The 17,297-nt window shown below is 37.1% G+C and overlaps 1 protein-coding gene across 1 annotated transcript in view; it reads right to left on the bottom strand.

The window, feature by feature from the left end:
- The window catches only part of SLC2A13 (solute carrier family 2 member 13), a 388,263-nt gene that overhangs the window by 28,310 nt on the left and 342,656 nt on the right, over positions 1 to 17,297 (bottom strand). Inside the window, exons 8-9 of the mRNA XM_037846603.1 lie at positions 4,395 to 4,516; positions 4,120 to 4,272 (exon numbers count right to left, since the gene is read on the bottom strand). Coding sequence (XP_037702531.1) covers positions 4,120 to 4,272; positions 4,395 to 4,516 — 275 coding nt within the window. The remainder of the gene's footprint in view (positions 1 to 4,119; positions 4,273 to 4,394; positions 4,517 to 17,297) is intronic.

Raw genomic sequence — 17,297 nt, 5'->3', positions numbered from 1 at the left:
CAGCATTATTCACAATTGCCAAGAGATGGAAACAGCCCAAATGTCCATCAGTGGACGAGTGGATAAACAAACTGTGTTATATACACATGATGGAATATTATGCAGCTGTAAGACACAACAAAGACATGGAAGAATAATAACATGGATGAACCTTGAGGACATTATGTTGAATGAAGTGAGCCAGAAACCAAAGGACAAATTCTGTATGGTCTCACTAATATGAACTAACATTAATGAGCAAACTTTGAGAGTTAAAAGATGATAATACAGGCTACCAGGATATAGGAAGAGGGTAGAGATCAGGCATTTGATGCTAAAGGACTCAGAATGTTCAGCAGAATTGATTGTATAGATCCAGAAATAGATAGCATAATACTGTGTAATGGTAGCACAATATTGTAAGTACATGGAACAAAGATGTCTGTGAGTAAAGCTGAAAGAGGTGGGATAGGGGAATGTATGACACCAGAGGTAAAGACAGATGAAGAAGACTGGGACTGTATAACTTAGCAAAAACTGGAGTGGCCAATGACTGTTCCTAAATATACAAATATAAAAATGTTTTTACATGTGGGAGAACAAATGAATGTCAACCATGCAGAGTGTTGAAAAAGGGATGGAAGTGAGGAAAAAACATAATCAAAGCAAACTGGAGTCTATGGTCAACAGTAACATTCCAACATGCTTCCATTAAATGTAGCAAAGGCAATATACCAAAGCTAAATGTGAATGAGAGGGGGACATAATGGAGGGATATGGGATTCTTGGTAGTGGTGTTGTTTTCTGTCCTTACTATTGTATTGTATAACATTTTATTTTTCTTTTTATTATTTGCTAAAAAAAAAAACTTTTTCACAGTAATCAATATGTTCAAGTGCTGACTGTGGTGATAAATGTACAAGTATATGATGATGCTGCGAACAACTGACTGTACAGTGTGGATAACTGTATGGTATGTCAATACATCTCTATAAAATTGTAGGAAAACTATAAATATGGGTAAAAGTGTGGAGAAGACATGGAGAGAGGGATGTACTTATTTACTGTTGAGGAGGAGGCAGAATGGTGTAGCCTTTCTGGAGGTCCGTGTGGTGCTTCCTCAAGAAGCTAAGTATGTGCGGGCCATAAGGTCCTGCAACGTCATTATCGGGTATGTACTTGGAAGATCTGAGAGCAGAGACATGGACATTTGCACACAGGTGTTCATGGAGGCAGTATTCATGATGTGCAGTAGGTGGAGGTAGCCTAAGGGTACACAGACTGATGAACAGAATGGTGAACTGTGGTGTATGCATACAATGGAATATTGAGCAATTATGAGAACGAGTGAAGCTGTGAGACCCACAAGAAGGTGAATGGAACCTGTAAACAGCATTTTGAATGAAGTACGCCAGAAAGAAAGGCAAAACTATAATGCCTCACCAATATGGACTAGCTACAATGTGTAAAGTCAGAATTGAGTACAGCCTAACTGGGGAATGATTATTATAATGGTCCCTAGATTGTAAGCTCTTAGAGCAGTCAAATCTACTCCTGAATTGTAATGGCTATCCAAATTCTGAGATGGTGATCTCTTTGTGTATAACCTGATTGGTTTCTGGAACATTGGGTATCTGTGTGACACCTGAAACTCAGAGCTAGACCTCAGCAGATATGAATGTCAGTATTAACGCATATAGCAACTGTTAAAAAAAAAAAAAAGCTGAAAAAGAGCCTAGACTTCAATTATAGATATGAATGAAGCAGATCTGGTTAAGACTTGGGCAAATTGGGCCAAAGGGTAAAAGTTGAAACTGACTGTGTGTTAAAACTTCAACTTCCATGTGAGACCAAAGGAAGGGAAGTTAATTTGGTGCAGCATCTATATTTTCTAAACAATACAACTTCTACAGTCAGTTTGTTCAAACACCACAATTACATGTAACTTTGAATAGGAAGTGAGATATGGTAGGTTTGTATAGATTAGATTGAAATAGCAACACATCCCAAAATAATTTGGATGGAGAATAAAAATATATATGCAGGGCCCCCCTCAGGAACTGGGGGAAAACGCAGAAGTGTTGGACTTCCTCACCTGGATTGTTGCTGATGTTCTCACAAACACTGAAGACTGATGGCTTGGTATACCAAGCCCTCTATCTTGGGGCTTGCCCTTATGAAGTTCATTACTGCAAAGGAGAGGCTAAACCTGCTTATAATTGTGCATAAGAGTCTCTCCAAAGTGTCTCTTTGTTGCTCAGATGTGGCCCTCTCTCTCTAGCTAAGCCACTCTGACAGGTGAACTCACTGCCTTCTCCCCTATGTGGGACCTGACTCCCAGGGGTGTAAATGGTATGACTCCCAGGGATCAATCTGGACCCAAAATCATGGGATTCAGAACATCTTCTTGACCAAAATGGGGATGCAAAAGGAAATAAAATTTCAGTGGCTGAGAGATTTCAAATTGAGTCGAGAGGCCACTCTGGTGGACATTCTTACGCACTATATAGACAACATTTTTTAGGTATTAATCTATTGGAATAGCTAGAAGTAAATACCTGAAGCTGTCAAACTCCAACCCAGTAGCCTTGACTCTTAAAGATGATTGTATAACAATGCAGCTTACAAGGGGTGACAGTGTGATTGTGAAAATCTTGTGGATCGCATTCCCTTTAGTGTATGGATGCATGAGTAGAAAATGGAGACAAAACTAAACGAAAAATAGGGTGGGATGAGGGGGATGATTTGGGTGTTCTTTTTTACTTTTATTTTTTATTCCGATTCTTTCTGGTGTAAGGAAAATGTTCAAAAATAGATTGGGGTGATGAATACATAACTATACAATGGTGATGAATACATAACTATACAATGGTACTGTGAACAGCTGATTGTACACCATGGATGACTGTATGGTATATGAGTATAGCTCAACAAAACTGAATAAAAAAAAAATACATCAATGACCTAAACGTAAGAGTTATAACTATAAAACTCTTAGAGGATAACAAAGGGGCAAATCTTCATGACCTTAGGTTCAGCATTGAATTCTTAGATATGACACCCAAAGCATGAGAAACAAAAGAAACAATAGATAAATCTGAATTCATCAAAGTTAACAATTTCTGCACATGAAAGGACATTATCAAGAAAGTGAAAAGACAACCTACAGAATGGGAGAAAATACTTTCAAATCATATAGATGTTAAGATTTAATATTCAGAATATATAAAGAACTGTTTCAACACCCAAAAGACAAACAATCCAATTTAAAAATGGTGAAAGGAGTAGAATAAACAGTATTTGAAAGAGGCTCAACATCATCAGTCATTAGGGAAATGCAAATCAACACCACAATGAGATACCACTACATACCCAAAGGGATAGCTATAATTTTAAAAAAAGGAAAATAAAAAGTGTTGGTGAGAGAAATTAGCACCTTCATGTATTGTTGGTGGAAGTATAAAATGATACAGCCATTGCTGTAGAAAATAATAATGGCGGTTCCTCAAAAAGTTAAATACAGAATTACCATATGACCTGTCAATTCCCCTGCTATGTATATATCCAAAGAAAACAGGAACCAAGATACTTGTACACCAATGTTTTTAGAAACATTATTCACAATATCCAAAAGGCAGAAATTACCCAGGTATCCATCAAAAGATGACTAAACAAAATGCTATAGATACACACAATGGAATATTTGGTTTTAAGAAGGAATAAAGTTCTGAGACATTTTGCAATGTGAATGAACCTTGAAAACATTAGGCTAAATGAAATAAGGTATATAAAGACAAGTGTTATATAATTTAACTCATATGAAATATCTAGAAGTAACAGATTTTTGAACACAAAGTAGATTAAAGATTACCAGGGGATGGGGGAAAGGAGGAGTTGTTTTGTGTGTATAGAATATTTTCCAATTTTAGAAATTTCTAAATATATTAAAATTTAAAAATAATTCTTGTTAGCTCTTCCCAGATGCATTTCTAAGGCCTTTGGGAACAAGAGTGCCACACAGAGATATTTATAAGAGCAGAAGCATAACTACCTCTTCTTTCAATCACAAATAATAGGAAAGGTAAAAATAGAATAGGAAAAATAAACATGAAACTATACATGGAAAAAATATATCCTTACCATAGTATGTAAGATACTCTGCTGTATGTAAAAATGTCAGTGATACCAGGACATTGAACATCCAATTTATTCCAGAAGAACAGGCATTTCCTGTACTTCTTGCCCAAAGTGGATATATTTCAGAATTCACAGTCCAAGGCATAGGCCCCATTCCTGAGAAATATAAAATTAGAATCTTTAGCAAAAGAACGTGTAAGGAATTTGAAAAATAGTAGCTTGCCTCCGCCAAAGAGGTAATTTAATTAATGCAACAAAACAACAAAGTCTTTGTTTACCAGGTGCGAAGAAAACAAGATATAAAATAAGGCCCAGAAGTGCAGTCCAGTAGTATGGAGTAGGGCAGAAATTGTAAGCCCAAAATACTTCTTCTGTTTTGAATTTGGTTTCATTTGCACACCTGAAAAATAAATTCAATAAGTATTAACTTATGTTTCAGGGTTAGTTGCAGAAATTCAGAATGACTCATCATATTGGATGTATTTGGGAGTTTCTTAATGGTTTTAAGAAAAAGGGTCCAAAATATTTTTTTTCTCAAAAAAATTAATAATTAAAAATACACAGAATACCCAATATGTAAGCTCATATAAAACTCTGTAGAGTTGAATATAATTCAAAAGCAACACTAAGAAATACAGTGGCCTTCATACCCATTTTATAGTAAATCCAACATGATTTCCTGTTAGTCCTTGGAAGTTGCGGTAACACCATTTTTTAAGTCTTTTAAAAATATATATACATTTTTTATTAGAGAAGTTGTAGGTTTGCAGAAAAATCATGCAGAAAATACAGAGTTCCCGTCTACCACCCTGCCCCTCACCGCATTATTAACATCCTGCATTAATGTGGTAACTTTGTTACAACTGATAAAAGAATAATTGTACTCTTCACTATAGTCCATAGTTTATATTAAGATTCACTACTTGTGCTGTGCAGTCCTATGACTTTTTAAAAATTTTTTATCCCAATAATATATATACAACCTAAAATTTCCCCTTTTAACCACATTCAAATATATAATTCAGTGCTGTTAATTACATTCACAGTGTTGTGCTACCATCACCACCAAAACTTTTCCATCATTCCAAACAGAAATTCTGTACCTATGAAGCATTAATTCCCTGTTCCCTATCCCCACCCCTGCTCCTGGCAACCTATAATCTAGTTTCTGATGCTATGAATTTGCTTATTCTAATTATTTCATATCAGTGAGATCATGCAATATTTGTCAGTCTAAGACCACTGAGACTCAGTGTGTTTTGGTGGAAAGAACTTGGATTTGTAATTCAGGATAGGGTGCAAATTCCAAACCCTAAAATTCTTTAACTGTAAAATGTGGATAATACAGGCTGTTTTAAAAATAAGAAGGGTCTTCTGTCAAGGTGTGACATGGTAGAAGTTAGGGCAGGTAATAATGGAGTTGCGGCAGAACAGACCATGATTCTAATTAATTCCAGTTCTTCTTCTTCCTTCCTGCTCTGTGCCCTTGCTTACTGCTCTATCAAGTTACTCACTGATGGCCTTGCCTCCTTGTTCTATAGTGAAGCCAAGTCTCCTATGTTCTTAGATTGAGATCCAAGTTAAACTTCCAATTCTGTATCTTAATTGAGACCTGAATTGTCCCTGAAGATACTACCAGCCTCAAAAACATCCTTATCCGCTACTGTCATTTTCAGACTATTATTTTGTCTCCATCAAGCTTTCTTTTTGAATCTTGACATCCAAACCATATCCCTGTTACTGTGTGATTTAGGTACCTGGTCACAATCATCTTCTCCACCCTGCCCTCACCCCCTCATCCCCTGCTATCTTCATTTACTGTTATTTCTGGTGCATCTAATACATTAGCCTCATAATTCCTTAGTTAACCTCCAAAACTGGAGAGAGGACACATTACAGTTTGCTTGATTTAGAACTATTTTACTTCACAGATGTCAAACATAGAGCTTTCCTTTGCTGATCACAACCACTTTATGTGCTCATTTCTGATAACTTGCTCTATACCAGATCTTTAGATTCCGAACACCTCTCAGTATTCTTATTCCATTATCCCCTTTGTGACTGCATAGCCTCATTGCTTAGCTTGGACCATGTCAATGTCTTGAGCAACCTTTAGAACCCATCATTTCTCCATGCTTGTCTTTCATTCTCATCATTTCAGTTCCCAACCCCATGCAGCACTACTGTTTTCCTTCAGCCAGAAGCTCATCAAAGAAACTATGCTTTTTGGCTCTATCAAAATTTTACACTATTTAATCTCAGTTGGCCCCCAATGATACTTCTTTTATCTTTGATTGTCTTCTCCAACAAATTTTCTGCTTATTTCACAGTAGGCACTGAATAAACTTCTGTCAGCTGTTTCCTCAATTAATTAAAATATTTCCTACCATCTTCTATTCCTGAAATCTTTCCATTTGCTTTCTAATTGGATGAATTTGTCTGAGTATCCACAATTACTCTATGATTGACCTCCACTTTTTAATTTCTTCTTTCAGGCTCTTCCCCTAACTATGTGTCCTTTGTTCTTTCAAAAGATTGCCTTTTCTGTCATTGGTCCTGAGTCTTACCACCTTCTGATACCTCTGGGATCGTGTTCCATCAATCATCTATTCTCTTTTGTTATCTTTAGTTTCTTCCCAACTAAGCCTCTTCTGTCTACAACACACAGGGTCTCTCCTATACAAATATTCACCCCCTCTCATGTTAATACAACTAACTCTTCCAAAATTACAGAGCTTATACTTGTGAGCTCTACATTCTCACTACCTACTCTTTCCTTCACAGCCCAGGTCCCCCCTCCCATCTCAGAAGATAGCTTGGGTTTTCCTCTGGCCTGGGTTTTTTGGAATTTTCTCACCCAAAACTCATCAATGACTTCCAATCTCAAATCCATTAATCTTGCCTTGATTCTGATCCTCTTTGATTACTTTGTAGTGGTTGATATTCCTGACAATTCTCCTTTCTTCTCTTCCCTCTTTGTTTTTATATTTATAATCTCCATCCTACCTATATGTCTGACCTGTATGTCCTATATGTCCTCATTTCTTTTTTTAATACTATTTCTTTCTCTTATCCTCTAAATAACGGTATTCTCTAAAGTTCCATTTTGGGAGCTACCTACTCTTTTCTTGTCATGCCCTCTCTTTTTTTTAAATGCATTTTTACTGAGATATAATTACACACTATACAAACCATCTGAAGTATACAATCACTGGCTCATCACATAGGTGCATATAGCCCAATGATCAATTTTAGAACATTTTCAATACTCCAGGAAAGAAATACCTCCCATACCTCTTATCTCCCCTTCCCCCATTACTGACCCATGGTATTCATGTAGTACATTTGTTACTGGTGATGAAAGAGTATTAAAATATTACTGTTAACTATAGTCCATAGTTTGCAATAGGTACACTGTTTCCCTATAAACCCCTTATGATCAACTCCTTCTAATAGTGCGATACATTTGTTCTAGTTCACGAAAGAACTTTTTTATATTTGTACAGTTAATCATGGACATTGTCCACAAGATTCACTGTGTTATACATTCCCATGTTTTAACCTCCAGCTTTCCTTCTGGTGATACATGACTCTAAACTTCCCCTTTCTACCACATTCACACACCATTCAGTACCGTTAATTATTTTCACAGTAATGTGCTTCTGTCACCTCTGTCCATTTCCAAATGTATAAATTCAACCTAGCTAAACATTCAGCACATATTAAGCAACCACTCCCCATTCTTTAGCCTCATTCTATATCCTGGTAATCCATATTCTATACTTTATGTCTGTGAATTTACATATTATAATTAGTTCAAATCAGTGAGACAATACAATATTTGTCCTTTTCTGTCTGACTTATTTCATTTAACATAATGTCCTCAAGGTTCATCCATGTTGTCATGTGCTTCAGGACTTCATTCCTTTTTACTGCTGAATAATATTCCATATTATATATATACCACATACTGTTTATCCATTAATCTGTTGATGGACACTTGGGTTGTTTCCATCTTTTGTGTCATGCCCTCTCTCTTAATCATCTTGTCTAATTTTAGGACTTTATATAATCTGCACATAGTTGCTCCCTGAAGGGTTACTCTAGCTTTGCCCCTTTCTCAAGCTCCATTGATCAGATTTAGCTATCTGCTGAACAGCCACATCTAGATATCTTGCTATGGCCTCAATCACAATATGGCTACAATAGAAAGCATCATCTGGGAGGCAGAGTGGACAATTCTGAGTTCCAAACATGACTATGACATTTCAGCTGTGCTTGTATATTCAAAATTGTGTATAATGAGACTTTTAAAATGAGTCAGGCAAGAGATAATGTATGCAAAGGACCTAATATGGTCTGACCAAGAAATCCAAATCATATTCCCTAGACAAATTTCTTGAATCTGACTCTTCCTTTCTAGATTCATTAAATCAGGCTCCAAGTGCTACTTTGTCTTACCTGTATCTGTATCTGTGGCAGTCAGACTCTAGAGAGGTCTCCCATGGTTCCCATCTCCTGCTGTTCATGTTTTTTGCACAGTCACTTAGCCCTGTGTGTGGGAGGGACCTGTGATTTGCTTCCAACCAACAGAATATAACAAAAGTATAACATATGTATATGCCAGGATGTACATAATTATGTAATAAAACCACAGTGCCCATTTTGCTGAAGTCTCTCACTCCCTTGCTGGTTTTAAAGAAGCAAACTGCCATGTTATGAGCTGCCTATACTGGGAGGCCCACATGGCAAGGAATGGAGGGAGGCTTCTAGGAGCTGAAAGTAGCCTCTGGTCAACAGCCAGCAAGAAAATGAAACTATTACCATAAAGTACTGAATTCTGTTAATAAAAGTGAACCCTTTCCCAGATGAACCTCAGAAGAGACAGCAGCTCCAGTCAACACTTTGATTGCAGCCCTGTAAGACCATCAGTAAAGGACCCAACTAAGCTATGCTTGGACTCCTGACCCATGGGAATTGTGCAATAATACATGTGCATTGTTTTAAGCTGCTAAGTTTTGGGTAATTTTGTTATGCAGCCATAGAAACCCTTTTAGTCTCCTAATTATTTTTCCTCCTCCTATCATTCCTTTCTTCAAACCATTGCCCTGCCAAGCTTAACCTTTCTAAAGCATGCTCTAACAACTCACTGCTCAAAAACCTTTCCTCCCACCCTAATTCCTATCAATTGGGGCCTGCAGAATTTGTCTGTATATTCAATAGAATCGGAGAAAATAGTGACAAACCATGTATCTGCTAAGGGTGTAATATCCAAAATCTATAAAGAACTGTTTCAACTCAACACCCAAAAGACAACCCAATTAAAAAATAAGCAAAAGAACAGAACAGATATTTTTCAAAGTTAATATACAAATGGCCAATAAACACATGAAAAGAGGCTCAACATCATTAGCCATTAGGGAAACCCAAATCAAAACCACAATAAGACACCACCTGATACTTGTTAGGATGGCAATTATTAAAAAATGGAAAACAAGTGCTGGTGAGGATGCAAAGAAATACACTAAGGAACCTTAGTGTATTTTTGGTGGAAATGTAAAATGATGCAGCTGCTGTGAAAAACTGTTTGGCAGTTCCTCAAAAAGTTAAACATAAAAATACCATATTACCTGGAAATCCCACTTTCAGGTCTATGCCCCAAAGAGGTGAAACCAGGCACTTGGAAAGATATTTGTACACCAATGTTCACAGCAGCATTAGTCACAATAGCCAAAAGGTAGAAGCAACCCAAATGTCCATCAGCAGATGAATGGATAAACAAAATGAGGTATGAATATACACAATAGAGTATCATTCAGCCTTAAAAAGGAATACACGCCTCTGCATAGATGAACCAAAACAATCTGGCTGCAGCCTACCTTATCTTGTACTCCTATACACAATCCTTTTCTCCAACTAAACTAGATTATTTATCAGTTTTAAAATACATTTTCCGGATTCAGAATCTTTTACTCGTGCCATATACTCTTTTTTTTTTTTTAAATTAAATTCAGTTTTACTGAAATACATTCACACACCATACAATCATCCATGGTATACAATCCACTGTCCACAGTATGATAACATAGTTATGCGTTCATCACCACAATCTATCTATGAACATTTTCCTTACATCAGAAAGAACCAGAACAAGAATAAAAAATAAAAGTGAAAAAAGAACACCCAAATCATCCCCCCATCCCACCCCATTTGTCCTTTAGTTTTTATCCCCATTTTTCTACTCATCCATACACTAGATAAAGGGGGTGTGATCCACAAGGTCTTCACAATCACACTGTCACCCCTTGTAATCTACATTATTGTATAATTGTCTTCAGGAGCCCAGACTGCTGGGCTGGAGTTTGGTAGTTTCAGGTATTTACTTCTAGCTATTCAAATACATTAAAACCTAAGAGGTGTTATCTATATAGTGCATAAGAATGTCCACCAGAGTGACCTCTCGACTCCATTTGGAATCTCTCAGCTACTGAAACTATTTCGTCTCATTTTGCATCCCCCTTTTGGTCAAGAAGATACTCTCAGTCCCACGATGCCAGGTCCACATTCATCCCCGGGAGTCATAGTCTGCATTGCCAGGGAGATTTACAACCCTGGGAGTCGGGTCCCACGTAGCGGGGAGGGCAGCGAGTTCACCTGTCGAGATGGCTCAGTTAGAGAGAGGGCCACATCTGAGCAACAAAGAGGTACTCGGGGAGACTCTTAGGCACAATTACATGCAAGTTTAGACTCTCCTTTGCAGTAACGAGCTTCATAAGGGCAAGTCCCATGATCGAGGGCTCAGCACATCAAACCGCCAGTCCCAATGTTTGTGACAGCATCAACACCAGTCGTGCCATATACTCTTAACTGCAAGCAAACTCTTACTCTACCAATCAGAACCTACCTCAACCATCAAGGCAACAGACAACTACCCTTTCTTCTGTCTGAAATATTTTCCCCACTTCTCAATTCCTTTCCATTTTCTTCATTTATATCATTATCACATAGTACTCTGTATTATCCTATCTGAATATGTTTCTTCTTCTACTGTACTGGAATTTTATGCCAGACAGCACAGCACAAGGGTTAAAACCACAGGATCTAGAGTCAGATTGCATACATTTATACCTTGGTTCTGCCACTTTCCAACTATTGTAACTTTAAGCAAGTTACTTCTCCTCTCTATGCCTTGGTTTTCACATCTCTATAATAAGAGTACCTATTAGGGTTGTTACAGAGATTAAATAGGTAATAATTGGCACAAGGATAGCAATTTGTAAGTGTTTGCCAAAATAAGTCATTTTTGTATTCCTTTTTCATCTCAACTTCTAGTCCACCATAATACTCTAAATAGAGATAAATGGTCACTAAATGATGCTTGAAACTTTTACATTTACTTTTTTTAATCATATTTTTATTGTAGAATATAACATATGTACAAAGAATAACTTTCCAAGTGAAATTTAACAGTTAGAGAACAAATTTCTAAGAATATTATAGGTTACAGTTCCACAGTTTGTTATTTCCTTATCTGTGAAATATAACTGTAAGTAGAAAACAGCATTTGAAATCCCCTGCTCATCTTCTACCCTCCTTTCCATCAATGAAAAAATCTTTGAAATTAATAAAATTCTTAAAATAGAAAATAAGAGAAAAGACACACACAATCAGAGAAGGTGGCTTCTGGGTAGGAGAATGCTTACAAATAATCAAATAACTAATATTCACTATAAATTCTCCATTTCCTATTCCCATTATTATTGAAGTTCCTTGCATGGTTTTTTGCTGTTAAACAATGGAAGGCAGGATATCTTAGGATGAATTCTGTGCTTGCCCTGATGTAGTTTATTCACCACCTGACTATGCACATATATGAGCATAAAAAGCTGAATAACTCCTTGTTATTCTCATGCTGATTTTAGGAAAGCACTGCAGGCATTTAGTTGACAGAATTACACACTCAGCAATACATAGACAGCTAATGACTAAGAATGTGACATCATACCTGACCTTCAAAATATAAATACTAGAAATCCCAACTAAAAATTAAAAATGTATATTCCAAGTGTTTTTGCAAAATACTTTCATGCTTTCCTTGTTTAGTGACTTCTGGTAGAACAACATAATGCTCCTAAGAAGGAACAAAAATAATTTGAAATCATTATGGGCTGGGATTAGAAAAAGGTATTCTCTCTGATAGGACACCTCACCATATCCTAGAGCAAAATCAAAAAATGACTACACAGATGGGAAGCTGTGCAGAGGATACTGCAGTAGACAAATTAGCAGAACAGTAAATAATCAGGTGAAACATGTCTCATTTTGGCAGAGCGAGAGAACTAATCTTTACCAGAAGAATGACTAGACTAAAACCCAATATATGGAATCATAGACCACATAAATAGTCAGTTCACTGCTCTAGACATGGAAGCTACCGAGCTTCCTTTAGTAATGCAACTAGAAATTAACAACTTTCCTTAAAAAGGAAAATTCTCCCCTGCCTAGTCAACACCCACCCCACAACTTATTTCATATGTAGAACTCTTTCTGCCTATTTTTGTATGTATGTGCAAGTGTGTTGCCTTTCCATCAGCTATCTGTAGTTTTAAACCAAGGAAATAACCTAGAGGAACGGAGCAGTGCAAATATGCAACTGCTCTTGGCAAAATTAATCGTAAGTAACTTCTTCCTTGCTTCCTACACTGCACATGTATTGCCCCTTTATTCATTATGATGAAATTATTTAATTGTTTCATGTTTATATGTGGGGGTGGGAGAAAAGAAATAGACTTTGTATTTAAAAAGGTAGAACCATTTAAAACATAAACTATTATCTAGCCAATCCTCTTAATTGAGAAACCTACTTTGCCCTCTTCCCTAAAAGATAAAAGAGCTAGGATTTTGGAGATGGGAAGGGGTTATTATGGTTTGTGAGACACATCTACCATTCTTCTACTGGGTTCACTGCACATTTTACTTGCCAATTCATCACTGAGAACTGTGACTGAAGATGATTTCTTTCTAGTTCCCACTATCAGGAAAGTGATTTCTCTAAAGAAGATCACTTAACTATCACTTCAAAACAAAATGAATTTCCTAAGAGTTGACTCTAATAGTTCTTTATATATAGGAATTTATGAATATTCTCACAGGAAAGGACACCTGCACTCTTATCTGAGGAAAAATAAAAAACAAACAAAATACCAATCAATCAAAGAATAGGATGATGTAAATCTACCACAAACAACCCAAGGCATAACAAATTTTAACTTTTGGGCACCTGTGCTGATTGACTCTGTTATGTGCCCCATAAAAGGCCATGTTCTCTTATTCCAGCTCTGTGGGGGCAGACCTGTTGTTGGGTGGGAACTTTTCATTAGGTTGTTTCCATGGAGATGTGACCCACCCAATTCAAAGTAGCTCTTAATCCTTTATTGGAACCCTTTAAGAGAGCTCATGGAGTGAGTCGGTTCAGAAAGTAAAATGTCCTGGGAGAAGCAAGAAGGACCACAGGAGAAGCTAAGAGAGAAAGGCCCAGAGACATTTTGGAGAGAGTCATATTGAAACCAGATCCTGGGAGCAAAGGAGCAGCAGGCACTGGCCATGTGCATTCCCATGTGATGGAGGAACCCCAAATGCCACTGGCCTTTCTTCAGAGAAGGTATCGTCCTGTCGATGCTTAATTGGGACATTTTTACAGCCTTAGAAATGTAACGTAACTTAATAAATCCCCATTGTTAAAAACCAACCCATTTCTGGTATATTGTATTTCAGCAGCTTTAGCAAACCAAAACAACACCCCATCAGAGCAACCAGATAAATACTTGCCTCATTATTTCTCACTTTAATTACTGTTGAATAGAATAATTTCTATTTCATAATCTAACATGAAATAAGCCTATGTCAAGTGTGGCAATATAGCATTCAAACGCTAATAAAATGTTGGCAGTTCAAAAATTTTAGGAAAGTATGACTTCCTAGCTTGCATTGTGCAGACCATGTTGAAGACTTGGTCATGGATGATTTCCTGTAGTTAGGCCTTGTTTTCTCTTTTTATGTTTTGTAACTTTCCTGTAGAGGACTGTCACATAAAGAAAAGTTGAAAAATCATCTGTTGTATTTCGTCAATTCCTATTATTTTCTGGTAAAAAGAAAATCTTTAGAATTATTTAGACAATTAAATCATAGATGTATAACTTTCAAAAGCATTAGATGTTTTAAGCTAAAAGCCATTTTTTGCTGTTTGCGGAATTAATAGTTTCATTTATATTTAAATCATGCAAATCACTATCAGAAGCATTTATCAGTATGTTGGCTAGCTTATACATCCTCCATTTGGGAAATAGATGGACAGAATATGAGTAGACAGATAAAACAAGCAAATGTAAATAATGATACTACTTAATGCTGATGAGGATGCAGTGACATTAGTATACTCTCTGGTAACTAGTTAAATTGGTATAATCTCTTTTTGGAAGGAAATCTGGCAATTTGGACATACGAATATTAATACACTCTGATTCAAAGTCTCATTTCTAAAATTTATCCTATGGAAATCATCTAGGAAAATACTAAATGCTGAAAGATGTACTTTTCAATGTACTTTATCACAAACTTTTAACAAAAGTCTAGAAACAAAAAACATCCTACAATAGAAAGCTAGTTAATTAAGGTACGAACAACTGAATAGACTAAAACAGCCATTAAAATAGTAATAAAAAATTGAGCTGGGTTGACCACAAAAGTTGGTCAGGGTTTGAAGACTGGTGAAAATGGTATCAGATTTAACTCGGGTGACTTTCATTTTGTTAACTAAACCAGCAAATACGCAGTGCAACAGACAGAGGCAAAATCAAGGACACAAGTGACGGGACATGGCCCCCTACTGCCTCTCTGGTTCCACCCAAACTTGTCCCTGAAGTTCTGTAGTCAATGCAGGGTGAAGAACCTGCCAGGTAAGAAGAGCCCTGAATTCTCCCTTGGGAAGAGTCCACATTAGCATTCAAGGTTCAACACCATGGCCACATCAACCTCGTTACTATATAAGAAAATTCTTATACTCTATTATTTCACAAGAAAATAGTTCATTTTTTTCTTACTATATCATATTTACAGCATGCCTGGCCTTAGACTACTTCATAAAGAATATCTGGAAATACAGAAAATGTCCTGAAGTTGGCAGTGGAAAGGATATCAGATTACAAAATGTTATCTGGATTCACAAGAGTAAAGGGAAAAATGAAAAGCAGGGGAACGGGAGCTTATTAAGATGATTGTTTTACCCGTTGAACTTGTTGTGTTGGTAGTGCTTTGGCAAGATGCAGGAAACTTTGGCTACACGTAGACACCTGATCTGGGGCTTCTTTCTCCATTTCCTTTTTCACCCTAAACTTCTTCCATAGTAAAGGCAGGCATTACTTAATCGTTATCCTGCTTCAGCTGGCACTGAAAGGCAGGGAAGCCTTGCCTTTGAGTTGCATGTCTTCTCTACCACACTCTTCCTTCATATTGCCCAAGTCCTCGAAGCTCTGGTTTCCACATTTATGCCACACAGTCGCTACACAACTCCTCTTCCTAAGAGGCTCAGAGGGCCGCCTCTGCCCGCAGCTCAGGGGTTCCCCAGGCACAAGTGATAACACTTTGCCTCCTGCAGCCCAACTCTGCCTGCCTGGCCATACTGTTTGTCACAGGGCTGCCAACAGCTGGTCAGTGCTCAATGAAGCAGCTTAGCTTAGGGTGGATGCTTTGTATCAGAGAATGACTTGACAAATGGTTTATATTCTCTCTCTGAGGAAGTCTGAATGTGAAATATGAGAAGAGGATAGAGTAACGACTCAGAAGGAAGTCAGCAGAGGTTTTAAGGAAGCAGACCTGAGGTAAATAAAGAAGGATCATTTAGTTGGTGGTGATGGAGGAAAGTATAGAAGAGAAGCCAAGAGCAGACTGCTATAGCCTGATGAACAATATTCTAGATCTCCATGAGGCAGGGCTGGGTGAAAGTTGAGACATTTTTCTTTTTCCTTTTCTTAACTTTCCTGTGTACCTTTACCATAAGGCTTCCATTAGCAGAGGAAATTAAATTTGTCTCTGTTCCTCTCAACATTAAAAGATCTAACAAATGATGCCCAAGTTCTAAGATAGAAAATGCTGATCTTGAATCTGAATTTATAAATTCTCAGAGGTTCTCAAAAGAGAGCCACAGAGCTCCAACTCTGTACCAAAGATTTTTCCAACATTAAAAATGTGCTGTTACACATTTTTGTGCAACACGTGTTAGGTATAGCCTAACAACACACCATCAAATTATGTGAAGCAAAAACTGCTAGCACTGCAATGAGAAATAGACAGATCTCCTATTATAGTTGGAAATGACCCCTCTATCAGTGATTAACAGATCCATCAGGCAGAAAATCAGTAAGGATATAGTTGAACAGAATAGAACCATCAATCAAATGGATCCAATTGACATTTGTGAACAACTTCATCCTAAAACAGCAGAAGACACACTCTTCTCAAGCTCATGTGGAAGAGTCACCAAGAGAGACCACATTCTGGGTCACAAAATATACAAATTTAAAAGAATAGGAATTATACTAAGTGGGCTCTTAGACCTCAATGGAAGTAAACTAGAAATCAGTAACATAAAGAGCTAGAAAATCACAAAACATTTGGAGATTAACAACACATTTCTAAATTACCCATAGGTCAAAGAAGTCTCAAGAGAAATTTTAAATATTTTGAATTAAATGAACACAAACTTATCAAAACAAGTGGGATGTCATGAAATCAGTACTTAGATGGAAATTTACAACATTGACTGCGTATATTAGAAAAGAAGAAAATGTGGCATTAAAAAATAAGATTACCCTGTCCAAAGGCCATCTAGCTGAGAGGTTAGTGAGAGCTGAGATTCAGTCTATGTGTTGCTTGCCAAACTGTGGAGGTTGACCAAAGAGACAAGTCTTCCTGGTATAAGGAGCCCCGTTTTCTAACACTCACAATGGCCCTGGTTTTGACTCCATGGTTGGGGCTCTCTCCCACTACCAGTGGTTTTGCAAACATTCCCCTTCCTCATTATCAAACTCTTACTCTGCATGGTAAACCCCCAAAACAGATACAAGCAGAGTTTCTTTGTAAGCCCTGCCAGTTTAAACTCTTATACTCCTTCCAGTGTCATTAAA

This window comes from Choloepus didactylus, chromosome 8 (genome assembly GCF_015220235.1).
Source record: "Choloepus didactylus isolate mChoDid1 chromosome 8, mChoDid1.pri, whole genome shotgun sequence".
Classification (NCBI taxonomy): Eukaryota; Metazoa; Chordata; class Mammalia; order Pilosa; family Megalonychidae; genus Choloepus; species Choloepus didactylus.
This window is presented reverse-complemented; position numbering and strand designations above follow the sequence as displayed.